At 41.2% G+C, this 25,880-nt stretch overlaps 1 protein-coding gene across 1 annotated transcript in view; it reads right to left on the bottom strand.

Moving 5' to 3' along the window:
- slco4c1 (solute carrier organic anion transporter family member 4C1) overlaps positions 1–18,180 on the bottom strand; it is a 35,687-nt gene extending 17,507 nt beyond the window's left edge. The window contains exons 1-3 of the mRNA XM_002933444.5: positions 17,577–18,180; positions 4,577–4,840; positions 3,836–4,024 (exon numbers count right to left, since the gene is read on the bottom strand). Coding sequence (XP_002933490.4) covers positions 3,836–4,024; positions 4,577–4,840; positions 17,577–18,138 — 1,015 coding nt within the window. The 5' untranslated portion in view covers positions 18,139–18,180. The remainder of the gene's footprint in view (positions 1–3,835; positions 4,025–4,576; positions 4,841–17,576) is intronic.
- Between the last annotated feature and the right edge of the window lie 7,700 nt (positions 18,181–25,880).

Here is a 25,880-nt window from a genome sequence, read left to right as displayed (position 1 = left end):
TTGTAGGCCCCCCGAAGATCTAGTTTTGTGAATACACGTGCTGAACGTAATCTTATAAACAGTTCCGAGATGAGGGGTAGCGGATATCGGTTCTTAATGGTTACCTTGTTCAAATCTCGGTAGTCTATGCAGGGGCGTAAGGAATGGTCTTTTTTCTCAACGAAGAAAATACCTGCCCCAGCAGGAGAGGTAGACGGACGGATAAATCCTTTCCTAAGGTTCTCCTCAATATAGGTCTTGAGAACTTTAAGTTCAGGTTCGGATAGAGGGTAGATCCGTCCGAATGGGATCGCTGCTCCGGGAAGAAGATCCACCGGGCAATCATATATCCGATGTGGAGGAAGTACATCCGCTCCTTTCTCATCAAAGACATCTAAGAATTCGTGGTAAGGTTCTGGAACCAGTTTGAGTCGAGGATCAGGGGTCACAACCAGCAATCTCCCAGGAGCCAACTCAGAACAAGGACAATGCTCAGAGGGAAATGTTATTTGATTCGAGTCCCAATTGATGAGAGGGTTATGAGTCTTTAACCATGGAAACCCCAAAATGATAGGATACAGAGGGGAAGAAACCACGTTAAACGATAGGGTTTCGGTATGCTGTTGAATTTTTATTAACAAAGGAATAGTCTCAAACAGGACTGGACCAGAAGAAATATTAGATCCGTCAGCCAACTTCACCGTTAGTGGGCAGGATCTGGGTCTTAAAGGAATGTCATGAAAACGGGCGAAGTCTCGATCGATAAAGCAACCGCACGCCCCGGAGTCAATCAACGCAGGGGTCTGGAGCGTCTTTCTTGACCACTGCAAAATAGTAATAACTGACATAAGAGACAGTCCATCCACAGCTTCTGCACTAAGAAGACCTGGTATAGATCTCTTACTTGTGGGTCGCACCGGGCATGTGCGGAGCAGATGACCAGAGGCACCACAGTAAAGGCACAAGTTCAGGCGACGTCTGCGTAACCTCTCTTCGGGAGTCAGAGGGGAACGGATGAGCCCGATTTGCATGGGTTCAGCAGCCCCAGCCGATGACGAGGCCGTGGTGGATGGAGCCAAAATGGGTTTAGGGAATAGAGGAGCTTTTCTAGTCTCCTCTCCCTCAAACGTCGGTCTAACTGGACGACGACATCGATGAGAGAATCGAAGTCTTCGGGAATCCCCACTCGGGCTAACTCGTCCTTTAGACCTTCAGACAACCCTATTCTGAATTGATGCTTCAGTGCAGCTTGATTCCATCGGGTATCTGCAGCGTGGCTACGGAAGTCAGTAACATATTCCTCAACTGGCCGTTTACCCTGGGACAAAGATCTGAGTGCGGCTTCAGCTGAGGCTTCTCTTTGGGGGTCATTGTATAATACCGCCATCGCCTGGAAAAAAGCAGCAGAGTCACTAAACAACGGACTTTGTTGTTCCAGAAGACGATGAGCCCAAGTCTGTGGCTCCCCGGACAGGAGTGAGATAGCGAACCCCACCTTGGACTGCTCAGTTGTATAAACTTGGGGGTTAAGTGTGAATTCCAGCTTGCAGCTATTCATAAAAGCCCGGAACTTTTTGCGATCCCCCAGAAAACGCTCCGGCAGAGAGAGCTTAAGCTTGGCAATTGGCGGCTGGGCAGCAACAGGTGGGGGTGCAACAGGAGCATCAGTAGGATCCCTGGGCAGGGGTTGCAGCTGGGCTTGAACTTCTTGGAAGCCTGCCTGTAGTTCTTGCACCGCTCGAGTGAGGGTCGCCATCTGCTGGGTAAGGAGCTGCATAGCAGAAATTTCCTCAGATTCTTCCATACTGGCGAAGTGATACTGTCAGGACAAGCCGGGCGCGTCACTGGAAGAACTCGTAGAGGAAGGACCTCTCCTACACCTCCCACTAAGGATCACAGCCACTGAGGATGGAACAGGACTTGAACCAAGTGGAGGAGTGGCAGGAGTGCCGGACCGGAACGTCAGAGCAAAATCGGCAGGCAAAAGCGAGGTCGGACAGGCGGGAAGTCGGTACAGGCAGCAAGTTTTCAAGATCGAGAGTCAGGCCGGGTCAGAGAGTCAAATAGGCAATCACAGGAAACAAGCTTGGCGTCTTTCACAAGGAAACGATCACTTCGCAATGCTGGTAGGCCTTTGGCGTCCTTTTGAGCGCAATGCGCCTGCGCTGGCGTCAAGACGCACGCCGGCGTCATGACGCGCGCCGGCGTCATGACGCGCGCCGGCGTCATGACGCGCGCCGGCGTCAAGACGTGCGCCGGCGTCAAGACGCGCGCCGGCGTTAACGCGCGCGCGGGCGTCACGACGCACGCCGGCGTCAATACGTGCGCGAGCGACGGAGCGCGCGCGGCCGTCGGAACGTGCGCTGGCGATCGGACGCGCGCCTACCTTAGGCGAACGACCAGGTACCTGACAGTCTATTAAGTCAAGTGTTATACTACCATGGAAACTGTAATTTCATTGCATCATACTAAAAGAAAATAAATATTGTTTTACTTAACTGAACAACACACATTTTCAAGTCATTTTAAAATCTAAGTAATGGAATGTATCAAAAAGGGTGATTTTATTAAACTGTTTGTTTGCAAAATATTGCTTGCAAAATATGATCTACTGATCACCAGATAAGATCAATTAATATATCATAATGTACATTTTGAGCCCCCATGCTTTGTATGTTTGCAAATGACTAATTCCTCATGGAAATAATTCTCCATTGTTAAAAAAAAATGAACAAAAGTATGACTGACACATACTCTCACTCTCTGAACATAAAAATATTCTCACCTATGTATTACTTCCCCCCCAACTGTCCCGCTTTTGCAGGACAGTCCCGGTTTTTATAGCGCATCCCGCTGTCCCGGATAGTTCAACGAATGTCCCGCATTTCCGTAATAGATTAAGGAAACGCGGGACATTCTTTGAACTATCAAGCACAGCGGGACGCGCTGGCTGTCGCCGGGCATTCCGGCTTCTTCTGCGGCTCTGCTTCTCATACGGCGGCAACAGGCCCTTTTATAGGATTGCGCCCCGTGCGTACGTGTGACGTCAATACGCATGGGGCGCAACCTTAACCTTATAAAAGGGCCTGTCGCCGCCGCAGAAGAAGGAACGTCTATGGGGGCTACTCTGTAAGGGGGTTAATGTGTATGGGGGCACTGTCTATGGGGGCTACTGGGGGCACTTTCTATGGGGGCATTGTGTATGGGGGGTACTGTCTATGGGGTCAATTGGGGGCACTCTCTATGGGGACAATTGGGGGCACTTTCTATGGGGGTTACTGTCTATGGGGGTTACTGTCTATGGGGGCACTTTCTATGGGGGGTATTGTCTTTGGGGGCACTGTGTATGGGGGGTACTGTCTATGGGGGGCACTGTGTATGGGGGGTACTGTCTATTGGGCCATTGGGGGCACTGTGTATGGGGGGGGCAAAGCTGGCACATAGTTATAAGTCCCTGACTGCCTTCTCTTTATATTTGTATTTTATATGTAGGAGTTGCTATATTGTTTTCCTTAGGTAGTACAGTATGAGGGTCTAGCACATTTTGCGTCTGATCCCGCCAACTATATAAAAGTATTTTTTTTTTGTTAAATGGGGTGTGGTAATTGGGGCATGGCCACAAAAGTGGGCATGGTCAAAAAATTTGGCAATTATTGTAAAGATTGTAAGATTTCAAAATATATATACCATAAGCTGCATGGTTGTTAATATTTCTATTAGATAAAAATGAAAAATAATTAGTGCTTGTACAGTAATACTGGCTTGAACTTTTTTTAGCAATGCATTAAAAATGTACCTGGAAACAAACAGTCACCTTAATAACATTAGGAAATAATCCATAGTGTGCATTATTTACCTATGTAGAGGGAGGATTTATGCGGTGGAAGGCTGTCGTCAAAATAAGCAGTTCCGAGCGTGTATAGAGGAGTTCCACCGACTCCCATAAGAAGCTGTCCCAGAACAAAGACATACAAAAAATAGGACTGAGAAGATCCAGCTGAGCAATTCTGTAGGCTGCTGGAGTTTCCGGATACTTCACAGAAGTCTATAAAACAAGGTAATGTTAGTTCAACATTCAGTAGGAGAAAACCTCTCAGCATTTTTTTCTCTCCTATCTTTCTTCCACCCTCTACTTCAGTTTTATTGCTTTTTTCATTTTTTTTTCTCTTATCTTTACCTTAATTATTTATTTTACTCTCTTCCTTTCCCACCCCCTTTACTCCTCTTTTGTATCTAACTTTCTCATTTTTGTCTCTTTTTTTGAAAAAAAGTAGATCAGAGACAGGGAATATACCCCTGCCTCAACACAGACAAAAAATTCCAAACATATTTGTGCATGTGTTGGTAAATTCATGTGTTTTGGAGAACCTAATATGGTGGCACAGGGTTCAAATTTGCCATAAGTGAATGTAAAAATCTGAATGGCCACAAACTAGGGTGGAAAATTGTAATAATACAAATCAGAAAAACACATGGTTGCCACACTGAGTAAACAGATGCACACTGTACACCGTAATAACACACCATTTTTATCCACATATACTGGGTATAGTTTGCTGAAATTTGGACATGGTAGAAGATAAATAGGATAACTTACCACTGACTTTGTTTCCATATTCATATATACCAGAAAAAAAGTTTGGTATTGAAAAAACTAGTGATCCCAGTCCAATCATCAAAGCTGAAAATGCAAGCCATCGAGGTTTATGCCCTCTCTGCCCATAAAAAGACACAAAAAGTGAAAGAAGGCAAAATGCAATGTCATAGCTGGCAGCGATTAATCCAGTCAGGGAACTGTTTAAGTCAAAGCGCTTCTCTATTGTGGAAATAACAACATTCACCAAACCATTTACCGCAGTGCCTGCAAAAAAAAGTGGCATGAGTTTGAGTGTCATGTTTACGTTCACAATGTTTTAAGGAGAACTAAACTCTAAAATGATTGTGGCAAGAAATGTAATCATTTTTATACTGAATGACCTAAAGGTTTAGCAAATTTATAACAGAAATGTTAAGTTGTCACAAAGTTGTCACAGGAGCTCAGTATGTTTTGGACAGCTGTTGAGAAGCCAACCTAGGGGGTACACCCCCTCCTAGAAACTGATTCTACAGGGACTGTCTATTAAATTCTGATGCTAATTGCACTGGTTTTTGGAGCTGCAATGTCTACCCTGTATTATAGTCAATACAGTATATTGTGAGTTGGTCCCTAAGCTCAGTAAGTGACAGCAGCACAGAGCATGTGCAGGGAATCAGCAGAAAAGAAGATGGGGGCTACTGGGGGGCATTTTCTGGGGCACAGATCTTCCCTGCTAAAGGGCTGTGGTTGTCTTCATTTCCACCATATTTCATTGTTGAGCTTTTTTTCTCCTTTAAATAGCTAACTATATACTGGTATGATTAAGTTTATGCAGTGCTGGCCACAAATTCTGGGCACAATAAGGATCAATAAAGCAGTTCAGACTTTTTGGGTTCCATCCCAACCTTCTGTGGTCCAAAACTTGCCCAGGCCCCTTTCACTCCTAACAATATAAGTGAAATATTAACATGTCTTAGTGGAGAGTTTAACATCTCCTAGTGGAGAATGCCCATAGTTTGGCACCACTGATTTACCATATTACGGTTCAGGTATGTTTCAGACCGATGGTTGCACATTATAATTTTTCACATTTATGCCCTACTAAATAAGATTTCACTACTTGGGTACTATTTGTGGTCATTCATATGGTAAGATGGATACAAACTTCTATTGATGAACATACTTTCAGTTTATGTTCTAAGTACTAAGATTTGTGAAAGTGGCACATACATATACAGAGGCACTCACAACTCAGTGGTGTAAAACCCCTTACTGTAGGGCTGCACAGTCTCCAGTGATTTCTTTGGAGACTGTGCAGATTTGCAGCCCTACAGATTTTACAAAATAGACCCATAACATTAACCCATGGGTGGTTTGGGAACATGACTGGGTGTGGCCAAGGCAAATCAGGGAATGGCTAAAAATCTTCTGAAATCTTCATGTAAAATGTTATCTCTGTGTATACTGTGCATTTTCCGAGGTCCAGCCCTGCCACAAACGGGTTACTGACTGTAACTAACGCTGCTGTTTCTCCAACAAACATTTGCCAAAAAATCTCTGCTGCCAAATATACAAGCTCTCCTGTAAGATTTGCCATAATTCTTTTTACCCAGTCATCAGGATGTCCAGGCAACATGTAATCCAATATTATGGATTGACTCCAATGGATATATGAGAACAATGATAGAGCAAGACACTTAATAAACAATTTTGTTTTTCTTTCTTTCCCAAGTAATAAATATTCTGTAGTTACAGGTACAGTGCTTCTGTAAGCCAGATCTACTGAAAACCAGCATACAACAATATGACAAACAAATAATATGCATCATATAAAGCTAAGGTTTAAGGACACCATTAAAAAACTTCCTTCACCGTCTCCTTGCTTTAAAAATAGTGATATTGTTCAAATGTATCTAGCAAATCTACACATTATACCAAGGCTTTGCCCAGACCATTTAGATATGGGGACACCAGAGACATCAACCCAGCACTTGGCCCAGCAACGTATCTGTGCATTCCCACTGGTAAAAGTGATATCATTGTGCATGCCCACTGGTGAAAGAGATGTCATTGTTCATGCCCACTGGTGAAAGTGATGTCATTGTTCATGCCCACTGGTGAAAGTGATGTCATTGTTTATGCCCACTGGTGAAAGTGATGTCGTTGTGTATGCCCACTGGTGAAAGTGATGTCATTGTGTATGCCCACTGTTGGAAATGATGTCACTAGACAAGCCCACTAGTGAAAGTGACATTATTTAGAAAAGTTATTTAATTGTGAAAAAATGTTCAGCTGGAACATTTTCCTGTATTTGTTCTAGTACTTTGTACTAGTTCTGGGTTTTTTTCTGACAAAGAAAAGAATCCTAGCCACTGTTGAACAGCCATTCCAACGCACAAGGTAAGGAGTTGCATCCTGCATATTTCATCTGCGGAACGCAGTACGTCGGGGACCCAAGTGTTTCCAGAATGAGCACTAAGGGACGTGCTCTTGCGTACCTTAGTGCTCTTATCCCAACATATTTACCCTTTTAATATATAAATAAACAACCTGAATGCCTGGCAGCTGCTCCTCTTTTTTTGTAGCATTAATAGCATTAATTGTGTATACCACCCCTATATTAATCCAGTATTACCTAACTGGTACTGCTAAGTAGGCAGCATTGTATTGTATTTATCTGTATTGTATTGTATTCTTGGAATTTAAAATCACAGCAAGCAGTGAGGCGCCAATTTGTAAGCACTGTTATTCCGGCAAGGCTTGTTGGCAAGCACGTCATCCCAGGATCTTGTGTGTGCGCCAGAATGGGGGACCTAATGCCCATTCACTAGATACACTATTATAGAATAAGTGCTGAATGGAAAGTTAAAGTAATTGCCTGCCCCCATGCAATACATGATTGAGATATTTAGATATATTTATGGATGTTTTAATAATAACAAATAATGTAGGTTTCATGTTTAATTTGATAAGGACTTTTAGATTTTTATCTAAAAGTTGCCTGGGTGCTTTGTTTGTATGCTTGGTCAAACTCCCCTCTTTTTAATGCAGTTCGGGGAAAGAACAGTGAGGCACCCATGCTCTCCTCTGCTTGCTCTCCTCTACACAGCTTCCAGTAAGTCCATTTTCAGCACAGAGCAGACTTTTTGTGCAAACATGTATGCACTTTTTCTTCAGCTCTAATACAAATGTTAAACATAAGATGTCTAACATTTCTCTCATAGGTACATGATCCAGTGATGGTAAAACATGAGAATTTGCTAGCACACTGTGGCCATTCTTTGTGCCCACTCACATTAGTCTCTGGTCCTAAATCTTCTCTCTCTCTCTCTATTCCCTATCTACCAGAAATTGTGTCACTAACCAGGGATACATTACCAGCTAAAAATATTCATTTCTAATTCCAGTTTCTAATTCAAGCAAACTGCTTAATTCTGTTCCACGAAAACTACAACTCCTTTCATCCCACCATAAAAATTAAATTAGACTACTGAAAAAATAAAAAAAAGTTTCCTAGACACCACAATTCAAATAAAGGACAATAATCCTTTTTTGGAGATATTCATCTCCAAATATATAGGGAACTCAATTGTAGGAGGAAGCTCACAAGGAAATTTGGGGTAACTTTGAAAAACGAAGCGTTGCGTATGCTTTCTCTCTGGCGATTTTACTTGCCAGTGGGAAAGCATTTTGGAGAGATTTGTCTCCTGCAGTATCCCAGATTTAACTATTGATGACAAATCTCCCCACAGGCCTTGTACAGCCAGGCAATAAGATAAATTGGTATTTGTTCAGACCTCATCGACATGGATTAACATCTAAGGGCTGTGAGACACGGGGAGATTAGTTGCCGTGCAACAAATCTTCCTTGTCGCGGATGACTAATCTCCCCGAAATGCCATCCCACCGGCTAGAATGTAAATCGCCGGTGGGATGGCATATGCGGCGGCGCGATTTGCCGAAGTTGCCGAAGTTGCCTTGAGAGGAATGCCCAAATAACAGATAACTAAACCAAAATACATACAAACCAAAAGCAATAACCAGGTCCCCCTTGTGGTCACATATAATCCACAACTAGAGGCCTTACACAGAATAATGAGAGAACCCCAACCCATGATACAGTTTGATGATTGGCTGAGAAATATATTCCCAGAACCTCTCCAGCTGACATACAGACATCCCCCCAACAAATTGTACAAAGCCCCACAAATGATGCAGGTAAAACCTGCACTCACACGTACACTACAGGCCAGCTGCCTATACCACATCACCAGCAGAAACACATAACAAAGGGATTATTGTCCTGCAAGATATCCCGTGTGGTCTGCCTTATCCTGTGTGTGAAGTGCCCAACTGCAGGGTTATATGTGAGGGAAACTGGACCCATCTTGATTGGTCACAAGTTACAAATATACAACCAGAAACTGATGGATATACCAATGTGGAACATTTAGAGCATGGACCAATCAGCTTGTCAGACTGGGTATTGATGCCGGGGGACTCAGCAAGAAAGCTTCTGTATGAGTTAAGCCTACTGTTTTAGTCAATGCTTTATTGAAGGCAAACTATACTCTTTGAACATTGCAGGTCTCTATAAAATATATCACATAAAACAACCCATATGAAAGCCCAGCTTCATCTAAATAAACAGTTAAATCTACTTTTCTAGCAGAACCTCGCTCTGCCTTTTACTCCCACACTTCTTCTTGTTAGAGCTGCATTATTTCCTGTCATGTGATCTCTCAGGGAGCACCCAGCCCAGCACTAAATGGTGGCTCAAAGGAAATGACGGTAATATTTACTTTACTTGCTATATATATTCCAGTTTGGTTATTTAGGACATGTCAACCCAAAACATGATTTTTTTTGCCTAATAAAAGAAAACATAATTCTAAGCAACCTTCCAATACAAATGTGTTGAAAATGGTTAGTGCTTTAAAAGTTATTTGTAAATGCAATCACTAGTTTAAGCAGCATTTGCTCAACTCCTGGTTATGACTATTGAAACAATGTTGTGAAAGCAAGACATGTTTGTCAGTCTGCTGCCTTGTGTTACACTGTAAAAAGTCAGAGCCCCAGGGCAGAGAATAAGAAAGGACAGACAAGCACTGCTTGTAATAGCAATAATATATACAAATACATTTAAAACTATTACAAATTTGTATTGAATGTTTATTGCAAAGTAGTATACAAGTATGTTTTCTTTAATTAGGCAAAAAAATATTTTTTGAGCTGACATATCCCTTAACATTTTTACTGCCAAGCATGTATCACATTTTGTAGCCACTACAAGTAGCTCAATGTGTCATAGCCCTAAGTCCCCTGGGTGCGATATTTGGAGTTTAACTATTTACATGACTGGGTATTGCACCCAGGCATCTGAGCTCCTATTTAACATGAGTGCCAGCACCACACATTCTCTCTCCATTTCTCTTTATTTATATATATATATAGAACACAAAATTGGGTACTAACTAGTGCTGAGATATATTTTTCGCCAGACATGGATTTGTAGCGAATTTCCACATTCTCTAGGCATTCCGCCATTGGCGGATTATTTCTCGAAAGGGGCGCAAAAACTCACTGCAGAAAAATTGGACGTGAGTCAAAAAAAATTGTTGCGAGCATCAAATAAATGGCACATGTCAAAAAAGTGTCACACTGAATTTATTTTCCTCGTTTTGCAAATTTTTCGCTGTTATGCGATTTTTTGCAAAGTTTCACAAATTTTTCGGCATCACTAGTACTAACCCAGGATCATAGTTATCATATCATAGTTATATAATTAGTATAATAAAAGGCAATATTTATTTGTTACAATGCCAACTTTAAAATCATTTTAAAGGAAGAGGCCCCACCCTGAGATCTTTCAGTCTGCAGTTATACAAATCACCATACTATTAAAAATAGCCCAATGCACTCAACCTGTGTGATTGTTAGATAAACATATTATAATGGCAATAAATTGTTAAATCAATATTAAAAAGTAAGCAGGGCAATCCTTGTGTTTCCAAAAAAGATAACTTTCTTATAAAGAGTGTGATATATAAATCCTATAGTAGGAGTGTTGTGTTTCCATAGGGTTCAAATAAACATTTGCTGTGCCAATATTGGTAGAGTGTAGAGTCAGGAAGGATTTTATTCCCCCCTCTGCGGCAAATTAGAGAGGCTACAGATGAATATTTTTGCCTTCCTCTGGAAGTTAGTTAGGCAGGTTACATTAGGTTGAGAGATGTGTCTTTTTTCAACCTAACTAACTGACTATGTTATATTATACTATGCCTGATCAGGGAGCTAAGCAGTCATGAAAGCTTGCAATTTATGATCTACTAAGTTAACCAATAAAAGATATAACCTACTCTATATATTCAGAACTGGACAATAGTTGAATGAGCAGCAATGAGATCCAGCCAGTGAGTGGGCTGCTCAACCAGAAATTGTAGCCATGACATTATTTTTGTCACCTTAAGGAAAAGCATATCTTATTTTACTCTCTTCTCTTCACTCTCTCTTAGTTTAAAGGGGAAGGAAAGACTAAGTCACTTGGGGGTGCCAAAATGTTAGGCACCCCCAATTGACTTAGATCGCTTACCTTGTACCCCAGGCTGGTGCCCCTGTTAGGAGAAAAAAGCACCAGCTCAGGGTACCTGTAGGAAGCGCTTCCTCCTTCCTTTCTCTTCTGCCGGCGAAATCCGTCAGCCGGCGCATGCGCAGTGGAGTGAAAAGCCGACTTTCTTGTTTAAGTTCGGCTTTTCACTCTACTGCGCATGCGCGTGCAAGCGAAAAGGAAGGAGGAAGCGCTCGCTGCTTGCTACCCCGGGCTGGTGCTGTTCTCTCCGTACAGGGGCACCAGCCCGGGGTAAAAGGTAAGCGATCTAAGTCACTTGGGGGTGCCTAACATTTTGGCAACCCCAAGTGACATAGCCTTTCCTTCTCCTTTAAGCACAATATATATCAAGATAGATTCATATTTAGAGAGGTATAATTTACTGTAAAGGGTTAAAAATGCATTGCAGTTCCATACTGGAACCTGGATATAAGCAGATTACCATTGTAGGGTCAAGCATTATCCTGAATTGAAATGTGACTCCTTTTTCTGAACCAGTATGGCAGGAATTATGAGTAACTGGTTGTACTGAATAGACTTCAATACCTTAATTCTCCAAAACACTGAGAACTTTGTAAGTGCTAATTAGGCACTGTAATAGGAACTTCTGCAAACAAGAATAAGGGATATAATCCTAAAGTGAAAATAGGTATTGTAAAGCATCCAGGCTGCTCTAAATTGCCTTGCTTTGCATTTTTTATAATTTGCCATGCTTTTCTATTCTCCTTTAAAGGAAAAACAAACCTCAAAAACAAATCACTAGAAATAAAATTCCTTGTGTTTTTGTGTGGGCTTCTTTACCATGCTAAGGTCACCAAAGCCCTTTTGCTCTGAGTATCTATGCACTGTAAGATACCCCCAGTGGCTAACCATCTTCTTTTTTGTTAATTTCCAGCAAATGCTCTCAGATGCCATAGTTTCCTAACTCACAATATACATTATGCATACAATGATACCTACAACACTAGGGGGCACATTTACTAATCCACGAACGTCCGAAAAGCATCCAAAAGCATTTTTTTCATAATGATCGGTATTTTGCGACTTTTTCAAGCGCTCAATACGAAAAAGTCGCGACAATTCATGAAAGCCGGAATGGCTATGAAAAAGTCGCGACAATTCACGAAAGTCATAATGGCTACGAAAAAGTCGCGAAAAAGTCGCAAAATGTTCGTTTTCCAATCCGAATTTTTCCCATTCGGATTCATGGATTAGTAAATCAGCCCCTAGGTTAACCATACAGCATACATACATACATACAACAACACAACAATACAAGCTGAACCTGGTAAACTATGTATAAAATATAGCATTTTAAGTCATAATGGTGTTAGGTTACAGTTCTTTACTTAATATTTGCACTCTGAATTTTTAAAAAATTACAAAAAAGTTATCATAGAATAATTTAAAACATACAAACCAAGCAATTTATCGATTTCTATATTTGCTCTACTGAACCCTATTTCTGCGCTGATGTGCTTACTTACTATAGCACATTATATGCCTCTGTTTTTATTAGTTTTCATAGTACTTGGTACTTCTCTTTCATAGTGACTTTGACAGTCTGCAGTATGTTTGCAGTGGCACTTCTAATAGTATATTTGTTTTGACAGTGTGTGGGGATTAGGGAAAGGTAACTGAGCAGTGGCTAGGTGAGGCAGAACAAATAGGATGAGAGATGTGCATATCTGAGATTGGTATTCATGTAGCTAAGACCTGTAGGTCAGGATACAAACTTTATACAGACTTAAACTACAGGTAACACGATATAATAAATTATATGAGGCTTTGAGTATCCATTGATCACTAAGTAATCAAGGTTTGCTGATCTTATAATTGAAACAGGTATGCATTCCTGTATTAACCCATAAAGATACTCCTCTGTTATTCTTATGCCAGTGTCACATGTCAAAATCTGCCCTGTATGTACATTGATTGGCAAATTGTTCATAGTGCTACTACATACCTCCCAACTGTCCCAATTTTCTCAGGACAGTCCCTCTTTTGACAGCTCAACCCGCAGTCCCAGATTCTTACTGAACGTCCCTCATTTCCCTTTGATCTCCTGCACTGAATGCTAAGGTTAATGCCACACAGGTGTATTCTCAGCAAGCCAAAAAACGCTTCCCGAGAATACGCCCTGCTACTGTAAATTTAGCCTACCTTGTGCCTGCACCCGAATGAATAAAATACAGTCGGGCGCAGGCACATGTAGCCGATATCTGCCAAAAACGAGAGACTTCATATGTTCGGCAGCTATCGGCTACATGTGCCTGCACCTGAGCGTATTCCATCCATTTGGGAGCCAGTAAGCATTTTTTGGCTCGCCGAAAATATACGCCATACTCATGGTGTGGCATCAGCTTAAAAAAGATACAAATTTAATGAAAAAGTAGCTTTTGGCAGAGAGCCCAGAATTCTTAACGCGCTTCACCTGCACTTAGAAACATTGTTTCTCACATTTAATTAAATAAGTAGCTTTTGGCAGGGAGCCCAGAAAGTTAAAAAGCCCCCCTGCACTAAGATACAATTGTAACTAATAGGCTAAACAGGTCTCTTGGGGGAACTGAGACTTGCAGCTTAAAGGGCAATTTCAGCTTTTTTAACAAAACTGTAATAACACATAAAACAAGACCCCAAAACCCCAGAAATGTGTTCAATAACCTGCCAAATTTAGTCAAATGGGAGCGCTTCTTTTTGTCCCTCTTTCTATTTTCAAAATAGTGGGAGGTATGCTACTAACTGGGCCGGAACTAGGGTTAGGCAGGGTAAGCACCTTCCTAGGAAACATTAAAGGGGATGCACAAGGGGGCTAGATTCTTTGTGTGTGCAAGTGGGGGGCTGGGTGATTTGTGTGTGCAAGCAGGGGGCTGGGTGATTTGTGTGTGCAAGCAGGGGGCTGGGTGATTTCGAAGTAGAAGAACTAAGGTGTCAGAGCGGCAAGATGGACTATTGGGGTGCAGGTTTGAGTAGCATTTCCTTGGGCAGCGATACTACTCAGCCCAACTCTACATACTAAAGAGGGGTAGGAGGCAGCAGATTGTATGTGACACTAGCCTCAGAAGAAAAGATTTTAATCTCACATCACTAATATTTGTCTTGACTGTGAAGTGTTCAAAGAAGCACATGTAGCAATAAAAAAAGAGAAAGACTCCAATATAAGAATGTTCACAGTGAAAATTAAACCAACATGATGGCAGTACTGCTTTACCTGCAAGGTTGCCCAAGCAGTGGCCTTCCAGCTGGTGGATTAAACTTCCAGAGCTCCAGGTTGGACATCCCCTTTATATAAATAATGGGCCCAAAAAAGTCTGCTTCACCCCAGAGCCTAACACCAACACCAGTGCCAGCTAAACTAGAACAAGAAATTATTTTTTAACACAACAATGAGAGCAGATAAGTAGAGGTACAGTAACAGTATAGGGTTTAATTAAATGGGGAGAGGTGCAACGACTCCTAAACAATAACCAAAACCATACAGAACACCTTAAATCTGGCAAATAAATAATTGAAATACTGTCTGTACCAGAGTTTTTCTAGTTTTGGTCTGAATGAAATTTGCCAAACTACTTTTATAATGTTGCAACTTAAACCAGAAAAATGTGCAAACAGAGTTAATGATTTATTATCCCCCTAGTCTAGATGGGGAAGTAAGGTGAGCAGTCAGACCTCATGTCCAGAACATAGCACAATAACATTACCCATCCCATTTCTGTTTTACAGATGCTTATGTCTTTTCAAGGTTCTTCTCTTTAGTTGTGACTGCTCCTTAAGAAGTGTACAGTTACTTTTCTAGATAACCATTTGTGAAACTGACAATTTATATATCTAAATTAGCCCTTTTACGAGGAAAATAAATTAATTAATTGGAAAATTGGCTCAACTTTAGGCAAAGCAAAGCTGATCATGTCTGAATATTTAAATAAGAAAAACAGTTAAAACCAACAGCTGATGAGTACAGGAAAGCAGTTCATAGAAATATTTTTTCATGAGAAGAATAAATTACACCATTAGACCAGAAGTATCAGCATATCTATGTAAGCCACACCGGCAGGCCGGATTTGTGGTGAGGCCACAAAGGCCCGGGCCCAGGGCGGCAAAAATTTAGGGACGGCATGCAGTCGAGCCGCTCCGAAGTTTCGCTACCATACGGAGCAATGGGGACCTCTTCCCAATGCTCCGTATGAAGTTTAAATTGCCCCCCGTGCACATGCGTGTGCTCTCGGGGGGGTGGGGAAAGTGAGTCGCGAACGCGCATGCGGGGGGACGGGGGCAGTGAAGGGGGTTGGCCTCGGGGGAAAAACTAATCAGAAATCTGGTGCTGCACACCGGTGTTTAATTAACTATATAACCATTGAATATCTACTGTCTGTAGAATGGGTCATATTAAACAGTTTACAGACTTCAGGACTTCCCTCCCTGAAGCCACAAGGTTTGCTTCTCCTACTGTCATGTGTGCTGTTTTTATGTATAAAAACACATTTTTTTTTATAAATGTGCCTTTAAAAAACAGCCTGCCCCTTTTGAAAGATTTCTGCATTATGCACAGGTCTTCAGCATCACTCTCTAAATCTCCGTTGTCGTGGGCGACTAATCTTCCCGTAATGCCATCCCACCGGCTAGAATGTAAATCGGCAGTGGGATGGCATACGCGGCGCCGCGATTTGCAGAGTTTCCTCTCAAGGCAACTTTGGCAAATCGCGGCGCCATGTATGCCATCCCACCGGCGATATACATTCTAGCCGGTGGGATGGCATTGCGGGGAGATCTCCGCAACAACAGAGATTTGTCTCAGCGCGACTAATCTCCCGGTGTGTCACAGCCCTAAAGGAAGCAGAGCCTTCAACTGCTAGCAGACCCAGAAGTTATAGGGAGCTCTGTGGGGTACTGACTGATAAGCACTTTCGTTATACATTTATGATATGTATAATGTCTTAAAGTGCCCATACACGTGAAGATCTCCTCGCTTGAAGCAGTCCTTGATCCAACTAAATCTTTTAACCTGTCCGATCGTTATCTGGCCAATTTTAGGCCAGATATCGGTCGGGCATGCCCCTTGTTCCTGCCCCTACACGGGCCGATAAGCTGCCCAATCGGTCCAAGGGAGCTACATTCGACCCATGTATGGCCACCTTTAGTCCTATTCAGTGTTTAAGGGGGCCCTAAAATGGTTTTCCTGTGGGGTTCCATAACTCCTAATTACACCACTTTAATGACAAAACAGCATTTCTTTGTCAGAACAGAGAACTCATCATACCATATTATAATCAGAGATTCAAAAAATGAACATTCAGGTTAGCCCTATCTATATATAAGCTATATATTCATATGCAATTCAAAGTTCTATTGGTAGCCTCCTCCTCCCCATAAAATGCTGCCATTAAGCAAGTTATATTTAAACAATTTTCTTAAAAGTAATGAATTTAGCATTTGCGATTCAAATGACAATACAGAATTATCTGTCTGCAAAATTAATGTGTTCAGTGTATTTGGGTTTATTACGGGACATAATTTAAAAACTAAAAAAAAATGTAATTCTAAGCAACTTTCTTATATACAATCATTAACAATGTTTAGTGGTTTTATAGTTAAATTGAGCTTTCAAATGAAAGCAGTACAGGTATTTGTCAGTCCATTTTTATGCTCTGGTTCCGACTCTTGAACAATGCAGCTGGTCACATCTCTTTCAGGTCTATTAATCAACTGTCTTCAGCTACACTGTTTTATGAGTCAGAATCTGAAGTGTAGAGAATAAGCAATCAGACATATACTGCTTGCAATAGTAACTGCATTTACATGTAACTGAAAAACCAGCCCGCAAGTGCAGTGGCCAAAAAGCAATTTCAAGTGCAATTTTTTTCCCCAGAATTCCAGCATCATTGCAGTGATGCTCTTGATGCAGTTGCACAGCCCCTACGCAACTGCATCTGATTTGTCAAAATACTATGAAGACTGATGCAGGGAGCTGTGGGAACCCCAAAACTACCACCTGGTCATAAGGTGACGGTAGTTCCAGGGATACCCTGCACCAATAGACACAGCAGTGCATGATTCGGAACAGAAGGCACAAAGGACGGATTGGCACAGAGAACAACTATGGGGAAATGCAAGGAACACATTTTGACGCAAGTACTTTATAAAAGTGATTTTACCCACTAGTGACTGTGGGGAAATTGCAGGGACCACAACTGCACTTGCGCATACACATAAGTATATTTGTCTTTTATTCAAAATAAGTTTTATGTTGGGTTCCCCTTTAATAGGAGTAAGGACCACAAGAAGTAGTTGCCCACTAACTGGCACTGCAGAGTTAAGTAAAGTGCCTGGAATAATACCCCTCCTCCTCCCAGTGTTTTGGATTCAGGTGATGCTGAAGCGTCTCTCCAGGCAGCGCTATGCGAGGAATGTGCTTACCTTGCATGACGGCCAGAAGGCTGTACATAACCAAGTAGCCCTTGGGATTGTTGCAGCACTGCACACAGCTTGGGGTGAAGCTGCCCCATCCACATGGTCCTTCTTTATACTCTTCCCCTGAAGCTACGGCCAGTGATGGAGAGGATTCTGGCTCCTCCACTTTTTTGCTATCCAAGTCTTTTAGCCCGACCTCACCGGCACAGGAAAAACTTGGGTTTTCCACTCCCTCCATGACATAGACCTTGCAGCTCAGCCTGGTGTGAGAACCTCTGAGTCTATTCCCAGAGTGGCTGTATAGGCACCCCTGCGTGACACTATTGTGTGTGCCTGCCTGGGTGCCTCCTCCTCTGCTGGCTGGCAAGTGAAGCAAGACTGCATGATCTCCTTCAGACATGTATTGGCACACAGGAAGGTGGGGGCACCTTTTCCTTAGAGGCAGAACTTCACCTTCCAAAACCAGGCGACACACCCCTTTCTTGTTAGTCATGAGAGGAATGTTGTGACACACCTTCCCAGGTACTATCTCCTGCCCCAGAATACCACACTGCACATTTATTATCATTTACCTGAGCCGAAGCACTGCTGGCTTGTATCTGTGCGAGGCGATACTGTAACCAACTGCTGCTGTTGCTGCTGCTCTGTGGAGCAATCACACTAAAACCACAAACCACTGTAGTTCTCTAAGAAACTTTCAGCATTCTTAGAACTTTTGTCACACAGTATTCTTTATGGATTATATATGCTTTTGTGCAGGTATTAGCTGAAATCTGTTAATGAGATTATTCTGTTAGCTATTTAGGTAGTAGTCTTTATGTGCTGCATACTACAGTTGTGTGTGCCAAGTGCCCTCCTTACCTTAAAGGAAAACTATACCCCCAGAATGAATACTTAACCAACAGATACTTTATATTATGTTAAGTGACCTATTAAAGAATCTCGCCAAACTGGAATATATTTATATGGGCTTCACCTGGTTTATCCCGACTTCCTGGCAATGTTTTGGATACAGGAGAAGCCATATAAGTCTACTTGACAACTAGGGGTGGGTCTGTCCATTGGCAACGGTGCCAATGGTGTGTGTGCGTTTCCCTTAAATGGGAATTATTTGGGGGCCTGCATTTTTACTTATTAGTGTGATTTTGGTAAAGTTTAAATAAAACACGATTTCCACGTTTTACAAAACTAATTATGTGTCTGTGTGGTTATTCTTATAACAGTGCTATGGGAAGTTTGTTTTTAGTGTTGTTCTTATTTTAGTGACAGGAGGGTGGCTATACACTACAGGCCTTATGTGTCGGACATACAGTATACTGGCAGAAAAGAAAGCTGTACTTCCCTTTTACCCAAGCTGAACTCCCCTTCTGCAATGTCACTGCACTAAAACTGCTGTTGTATCTGATAACTCTGTTACAGTGTACCATTTCTTTTGCTCTTGCATGATGGGTAAAAAAATTCAATTTGAATCTAATATAGGGACCCATAGGGTTAACACTCTCTATGGTCTTATCCCTACACTTCCTAGTTTGCTGTTACTAAGCAGAATGATATGTTTCAACTTTAGATATTTGCATCCAGGCCAGTTAAGGTGGCCACCCATGAGACTCCTGGCTATTATTCCTCATCTCTCTCCACTGTGGTGCTACACTATTCTGCTTATATTGCAACTGCATCTGATATTGTACTATACCTCAGTGCTGTGAGTATTAACCCTGCATATGCTGTGTAGTCCATCATTAAAACAGGTTCTAGTTCATTGCAAAAGAACCTCTGGCGTCCATAATTCCATCATATACACCTTTGGCAGTGGAAAGTTGCAGTTCAGCAACATCTTATATATCGCATTTCTTCCCATTTGTGAAGGCCTATCCTGCGTGTTTGAGTCACATGTACCCGTGGTCATACCCACTAGCTGGACATTGGCAAATACTCGCCAAAATAGCGTTACATATTATTGAACTTTGCTCATCACACTTGCATATGTAAATATACATTAATGGACTTACAAAATGCACTAAGATTCTACTTAAATGGTAGGGGAAAAGCTGCTTTTTACAAATGTTGCTGCTTTAGACATTTAAGTTTCAATTCAAGAAACAGCTAGTATTATTTTGCTTGTATATAACTTCTGCTAATTTTTATAGTCTTGCATATAGTAACATACTGATTTAGGTTAAAAACAAAAAAAACACGTCCATCAACCTTTTGGTGAAAACCTGTCTAACTGCTATCTGATCCAGAGGAAGGCCAAGCCCCCCATCTAAAACCTCTCCAGTTTGCCTCAGGGGTTACAGTAATTTCAGTAACCCTGTTGTCAGAAAGACATGTCTTCCAGTAACGTAACCATCAGGGAGCGGGCCGGGTACAGGACATACAGCTCCCCGCTCCTGTGAGAAAATTTTGTTTGGGGTTCCCTGCCCCCTCCAAACGCAATTTTCTCACAGGAGCTCCTGTGGGCCACAAGGTGGTGCTTGCCCAGGTGCAGTTGGAGACAAACATCACCAATGATGTTGCCCATAAGAACCAATCAGATTTTTGTTTTCCAACTTGTAGGTAATCGTTCAAACCTAATTACTGATTGGCTGCTGTGAGCAACATCACCGGTGATGTTTGTCTCCAATATTAATAAATACAACCCTATATATAGAAGATAGGGGACAGGTGGAGGACTGAATTAAGTGGTGGAGGTTAAATTGGGTCAAAAAATAAAGGGGAAAAATAAAAAAGCTGCTAATCCATTGATCCTAATGAAGCAGTACTAGTATTGACTGTGCAGCTGGGTGCTTTATTTACTTTTTCTGGATCATTGGCTGAGAATTTTGAAGGAATGAACTTTGATCTTCTTTTCATCCTTACTATATAACTATGGTTATGAATTAACATTGCCCCTAGGTACCATAAAAACGGACATTTGGACAGTTACAAAGCTCACATCATGACTTTGGGAGCATATAATGTAATGGTGAAGAATTGTTCCCAACTGTCTGCAAACATGTTTATAAATACACCCCATATTGTGTTATATCAGTTATGATTACAACCTTGCAAAAATTCCAACTCAAACTCTAAATGAACCTTAGGCAAGTCCAGACAGATTTGCAAATGCAACCAATAAGGCTATTAGAAATGTCAAGTAGAAATGTGTGCTTTATATTATTTTGCTACGTATTGAACCATATGAACATATATTGACATTTTGAGCTGCAATTGTGAGGAGTTTGAATACACGCTGCTCCAATTTTACTAATTTTGCACTTCTATTTAATCTTAGAACTTGTTACACATGAAACAGCAAGCAAAAAGTACTAAGACCAAGACCCCATCAAGTCACCTCCCTGTTATGACTGAAGACAGATATTGGCCCAGTTGCTACCAACTTGACTGCTCTTACAAAAACAATTTCTGCTGAATGTTATCCACCTTTTTACCTGTACGGATGTTTTGGTTAAAAAAAACTCACATCCATCACTTCTGTGGAAAAGTTGCTTATGTACACAAAGGAAGTGAAAAATAAATAAACACAACATCCAGTAGGTTTCACAGAGGGTAAATAAGAAGATCTTATGTACACTTTATCCTAGAAACTATATGGATGTTTCAGCCTGTGCTTAGCTTAATGAATAACTGTGTTGCTCAAAGACATCAGCATAAGTATCTTGCGGACTATCCCTTCTAGAAAAGAGTTAGAGCAAGAGTTAATAATTAAAGAGTGAAACTGTTTAGTGTTCCTAAACAGTCTTTCTTACAGAAAGATCAAATGAAGACAGATTTTTAACAGAAAATGATTTACAACCCTAGACCCATGTCATATGAGGTATGACAAAAATGGTGATGCTACCTACATGTGATAAATTACACCTGGGCTACTTAGGGGTATATTTATCATACTGTGTAAAAAGTGGAGTAAAACATTACTGGTGATGTTGCTCATAGCAGCCAATCAGATGCTTTGCTTTTCCAACTGTTTTAGCCCCATGTGCCGCCTAAGGTGGCCAAAGCAATGCTTCCCCCCTTACCCCGGTGCTTAACTTTTTCAGCGTTGGAGAGGGGTGAGGGGGCCGCATCGCTCTAAAAGTTACTGGGTGTGTTTTTTTGGTAACCTGTGGGCCTATGCTGCCTGTGGCAAATTTCTCCACTTGCCTCATGGCTGAAGTGCCTCTGCTCCATATGAACAGACAACTAGGTTCATGGTTCAGTGTTTTTTTATGCTTGAGTTTTCAGGTTGGTGTAGTCTCCTCAGTTGTTACTTATCTGGCCACACTGGCCATAGGTGCCACAGGAGATTAGCTAAGGGGCCAGGCCCAAAGCCAAAGGTGGCTGTTACTGGCACAAAAGCAGATCCAAAGCAGAATCCAGTTACTGATCTGATATTTGAAATTGCCTTACATGACATTTTGCAAGCAAGAAATATGGGGGATAGTTTATTAATTGTATTTTACCAGTGCGGTTATCTTTGTTTTTATTTTCTAACTTGCTGCTGGTAACTGCAATGATGCCATTTAGCACCTATGTCAGTGAATGAGTCCTATGGTCTACTGACTTTTTCCTTCGTCATCTGACAGAAAGCTGGGTCCCAAACAGTATTGCAGCAATGCTCAGTATTGGCTATAACAGTCTTTCTGCCCCTGCTGTGGTCTAAAATATATTCAAAAATATTTTGCAATGTTCTGCAGAATTTCCCTATATACTCTACCAAGAGTTGTGGCTAGAATTCTTGCCTAATGTCCTCATAGTTAAACTAAATATAAGAGGAAGTGGGTTGTTGAGTATTTTTAAATATCTTTCACTAAATAGATTAGCACACAAATTTAGTTTTATCAAGGACGGCAAAGATCTTTCAGTTAGCTGGCTTACAAGGCATTTAACATAAACTGACTTTGATCTGGCAAACTTTATATACAGTATCATGAAAATTAAAGTAGCTAATTAAAGGGGAACTCCATACATATTTGTAAAAGTAATTGGTTTTTTTTGTACCTTTCTATTCTCTGCACTGCAGGTTCTGACTCTTGAAACAATGTAGCAGAAGCCACAGACTTGTGAAGAAGCATGCAAAGCCTTGTGGAAATTGGAGTTTTGGTTTGTACCCTGACCTAAAACTGATAAACAATGGAACTTTTGTTTAAAATGGTCCCCAAAGACCCTTTTGTGTTGCATCCCTTCATTGTTGCATCTCTACAGGCTGCTGTACTATAGTAAATTACTTTTCTCCTCAGGATCCCATAACTCACTTTTTTTGTATTTGTTCTTTTCTTCGTTCTATTTAACACTAGAATTACTGACTTTTTTATTTTCTGGTGCAAGGCCCGAGGTGTTATTCACCCCTGCTGAGATTTTCACAGGTCTTCTGCTTGATTCTCCTCAATTTTTTGTTGTACAAATCACCCATTTCCTGTGAGGCCTGGCACATTTGCATTTGTTTACTCAGAGTAGCTCAGATCCAAGGCACATCCAAACCTTCAGAAATGTGAAAACAGAATGAAAAGTTGCTACTACAATGACATGAATACAACGAAAACTTGCTAACACTTCAGTCTCCAATGTATGTTTGCACACAAATGTAATAAGCTGAATGAAGTTATGGTCCATGGTCTTTGACATGTTCGTACACATACAGAATAAAATGATGTCATTTCATTTTCATTGGCCATCAATGAATTATAACACCAAAAGTGAGTTTTGTTTTTGTGTGATCTCTCCAGCTTTGCATGTTCTCTCCTCTGCTTATAAAAATAGGGGAAAAAAAATTCTGTCCCTCAGTTCCAGGTTCATCTCTTCATCCTTCTGCCTTTTGTCTCAGTGGTTACTCTCCCACACAGTCTGTCTGTGTGTTTCAAAGTCTGTTTGCAGCATTTGCAGACCCAATGACCATCGTTCCTGCATTCAGCAATGGAGTTCCTTGACTCTCAGCACAGTTCTTGGTGAAGCGTGTCCAGATGTCAGAAATCGCAGCAAATCTGTCTTTATTGGTCCCACAAGTGGAAAATCTGCATTGTCATTGCAGAAAAGTGGACAGTGCAAGACAAAAACAGCTAAAATAAAAACTGTACCTAGAGTACAGTGTAAAAAGTGCATTATACAAACAATCTGGAGTCTTAAATATGGACACGTGTATTGAAAAATATTGGTATATATATATATATATATATATATATAAACAGATAAATATATGTATGTATGTATAAATAGAGTGTATGTATATTATGTACAGGGTGGATATATCTTTATGGACAGACACGCAGGGGGAGATTTACTAATCCACTAACGGTCCAAAGGCGTCCAAATGCGTTTTTTTGGTAATGATCGGTATTTTTTGCTTTTTTGTGGCCGGCGCGACTTTTTCGTATGTCCTGCGATTTTTCATTGCTGTCACGACTTTTTCGTATATTTTCCGCAACTTTTTTGTCGCCGTCGCAAAAAAATCGGATTGGTTTTTCCGCCGTTTACTATTGATCAATACGAAAAAATTGCTACGCCAACAAAAAAGTCGCACAAAATACGTTAAAGTCACGACGGCGACGGAAAAGTCGCACAAAATACGATAAAGTCACGACGGCGACGGAAAAGTCGCGACAAATACGAACAATCGCAACGGCGACGAAAAAAGTTGCAAAATTTTCGTTTCCAATACGATTTTTTCCCTTTCGGGATTCGGATTTGTGGATTAGTAAATCTGCCCTGCAATGTAGTGACAGGGATTGACAAGAACTAATATTGCATACAAGAAATATTGCACATAGAAACTACCATGGTGTATTGGATGCAGGCCCGGATTTGTGGAAAGGCCACAAAGGCCCGGGCCTAGGGCGCAACAGTTTTTTTAAATTTGGCTCCTATACGGAGCAGTCGGGACCTCTCCCCACTGCTCCGTATGGGAGTTTAAATGCGCACTCGTGGGGGGGCGGGGGCGGCCTCGGGGCGCCGACAAGTTAAATCCGGCCCTGATTGGATATGTGTGGAGTCAGCTGCAGGGACTTTGTTGTAGAGTCTGACAGCGATTGGAAGGAAAAACCTTCTGAATCTCTCCTGGTTGGGGAGCAGTGAGCAGAGTGTGGAAGCATTTGCCCACCTCACATCCCCCACAACCAGAGAGTTCTGTTGCTAATAAATGCAAATGTGCTAGGCCTCACAGGTAATGGGTGGTTTGCATAACAAAAGCAATAGAACAATGGAGCTAACGGCATGTTAAAGGAACAGTAACACCAAAAAATGAAAGTGTATAAAAGTAATAACAATATAATTAAGTACAATATATAGTATAAAGTATAAATAAGTACTGCTGCCCTGCATTTCTACAACTGGTGTGTTTGCCTCAGAAAGACTACTATAGTTTATATAAGTAAGCTGCTGTGTAGCCATGGGGGCAGCCATTCAAAGGAGAAAAGGCACAGGCACTTAGCAGATAACAGATAAATCCCCATTATATGGGGCTTATCTACTGGTTATCTGCTATGTAACCTGTGCCTTTTCTCCTTTTTTCCAGCTTGAATGGCTGCCCCCATGGCTACACAGCAGCTTATTTATATAGTAGCTTTTCTGTAGAAAAAAAAACACAATTTTTTTGCAGAGCAACAGCACATTATATTTGAATTACTTTAAAACACTTTAATTTTTTGATGTTACTGTTCCTTTAAAAAACTCAACAGGGCTGCTAGTAGGTGTGAGGTCCAGGGAATGTACGCAAATTTGCGCAGGCCTAGTAAATCTAGTGTTAATTTGTCTATTTCCTGCATTATGTCTTATTTTTCAAAATAAACAAACAAAAAATATTTGTATAAGCATCACATTATGAAATACACTAAAACCTCCAATTCACAGTGATGGTTTTCCACATTTGCCTTGGATATTGTACAGACTATATTATCATAAATACAGAATTATGCTGGTTAACATTACCTGCTTTCACAGACTGACAGGTTATGGTCAAAGTCTGTAGAACATAGCTCAAGGCTCCTCTAGTTAATTTATTACATAACTTCTGCAAATGAAAAGATAGCGTAAGAAAGATTATCTGAAAGATTAAGTCGTTGTCCTTGCCCCTATTTGTTGGCATTGTAAGTTGATCCAATGGTTGAATAGGAAATTGGAGGTTTGCTTACTAAAGCTAGACAATTGACAGGAACATTGAAGAACTTGAACTTGTGACATGTGATAAGCAATATTATATACTTGGCCGAAACATAACTCGTTAATATGTACAACTGACTTTTGCATAATCACGGTTACACTATTTATGTATAGGAGATACAGAGAAAAGAAAAAGTGTAGATGTTTGTCTTGGAATGTGCTGAAATGCATAATGAAAGT

Source organism: Xenopus tropicalis, chromosome 1 (genome assembly GCF_000004195.4).
Source record: "Xenopus tropicalis strain Nigerian chromosome 1, UCB_Xtro_10.0, whole genome shotgun sequence".
NCBI classification, from domain to species: Eukaryota; Metazoa; Chordata; class Amphibia; order Anura; family Pipidae; genus Xenopus; species Xenopus tropicalis.
Note: the sequence above shows the minus strand (reverse complement) of the source record. Positions and strands in the feature narration are given on the sequence as shown.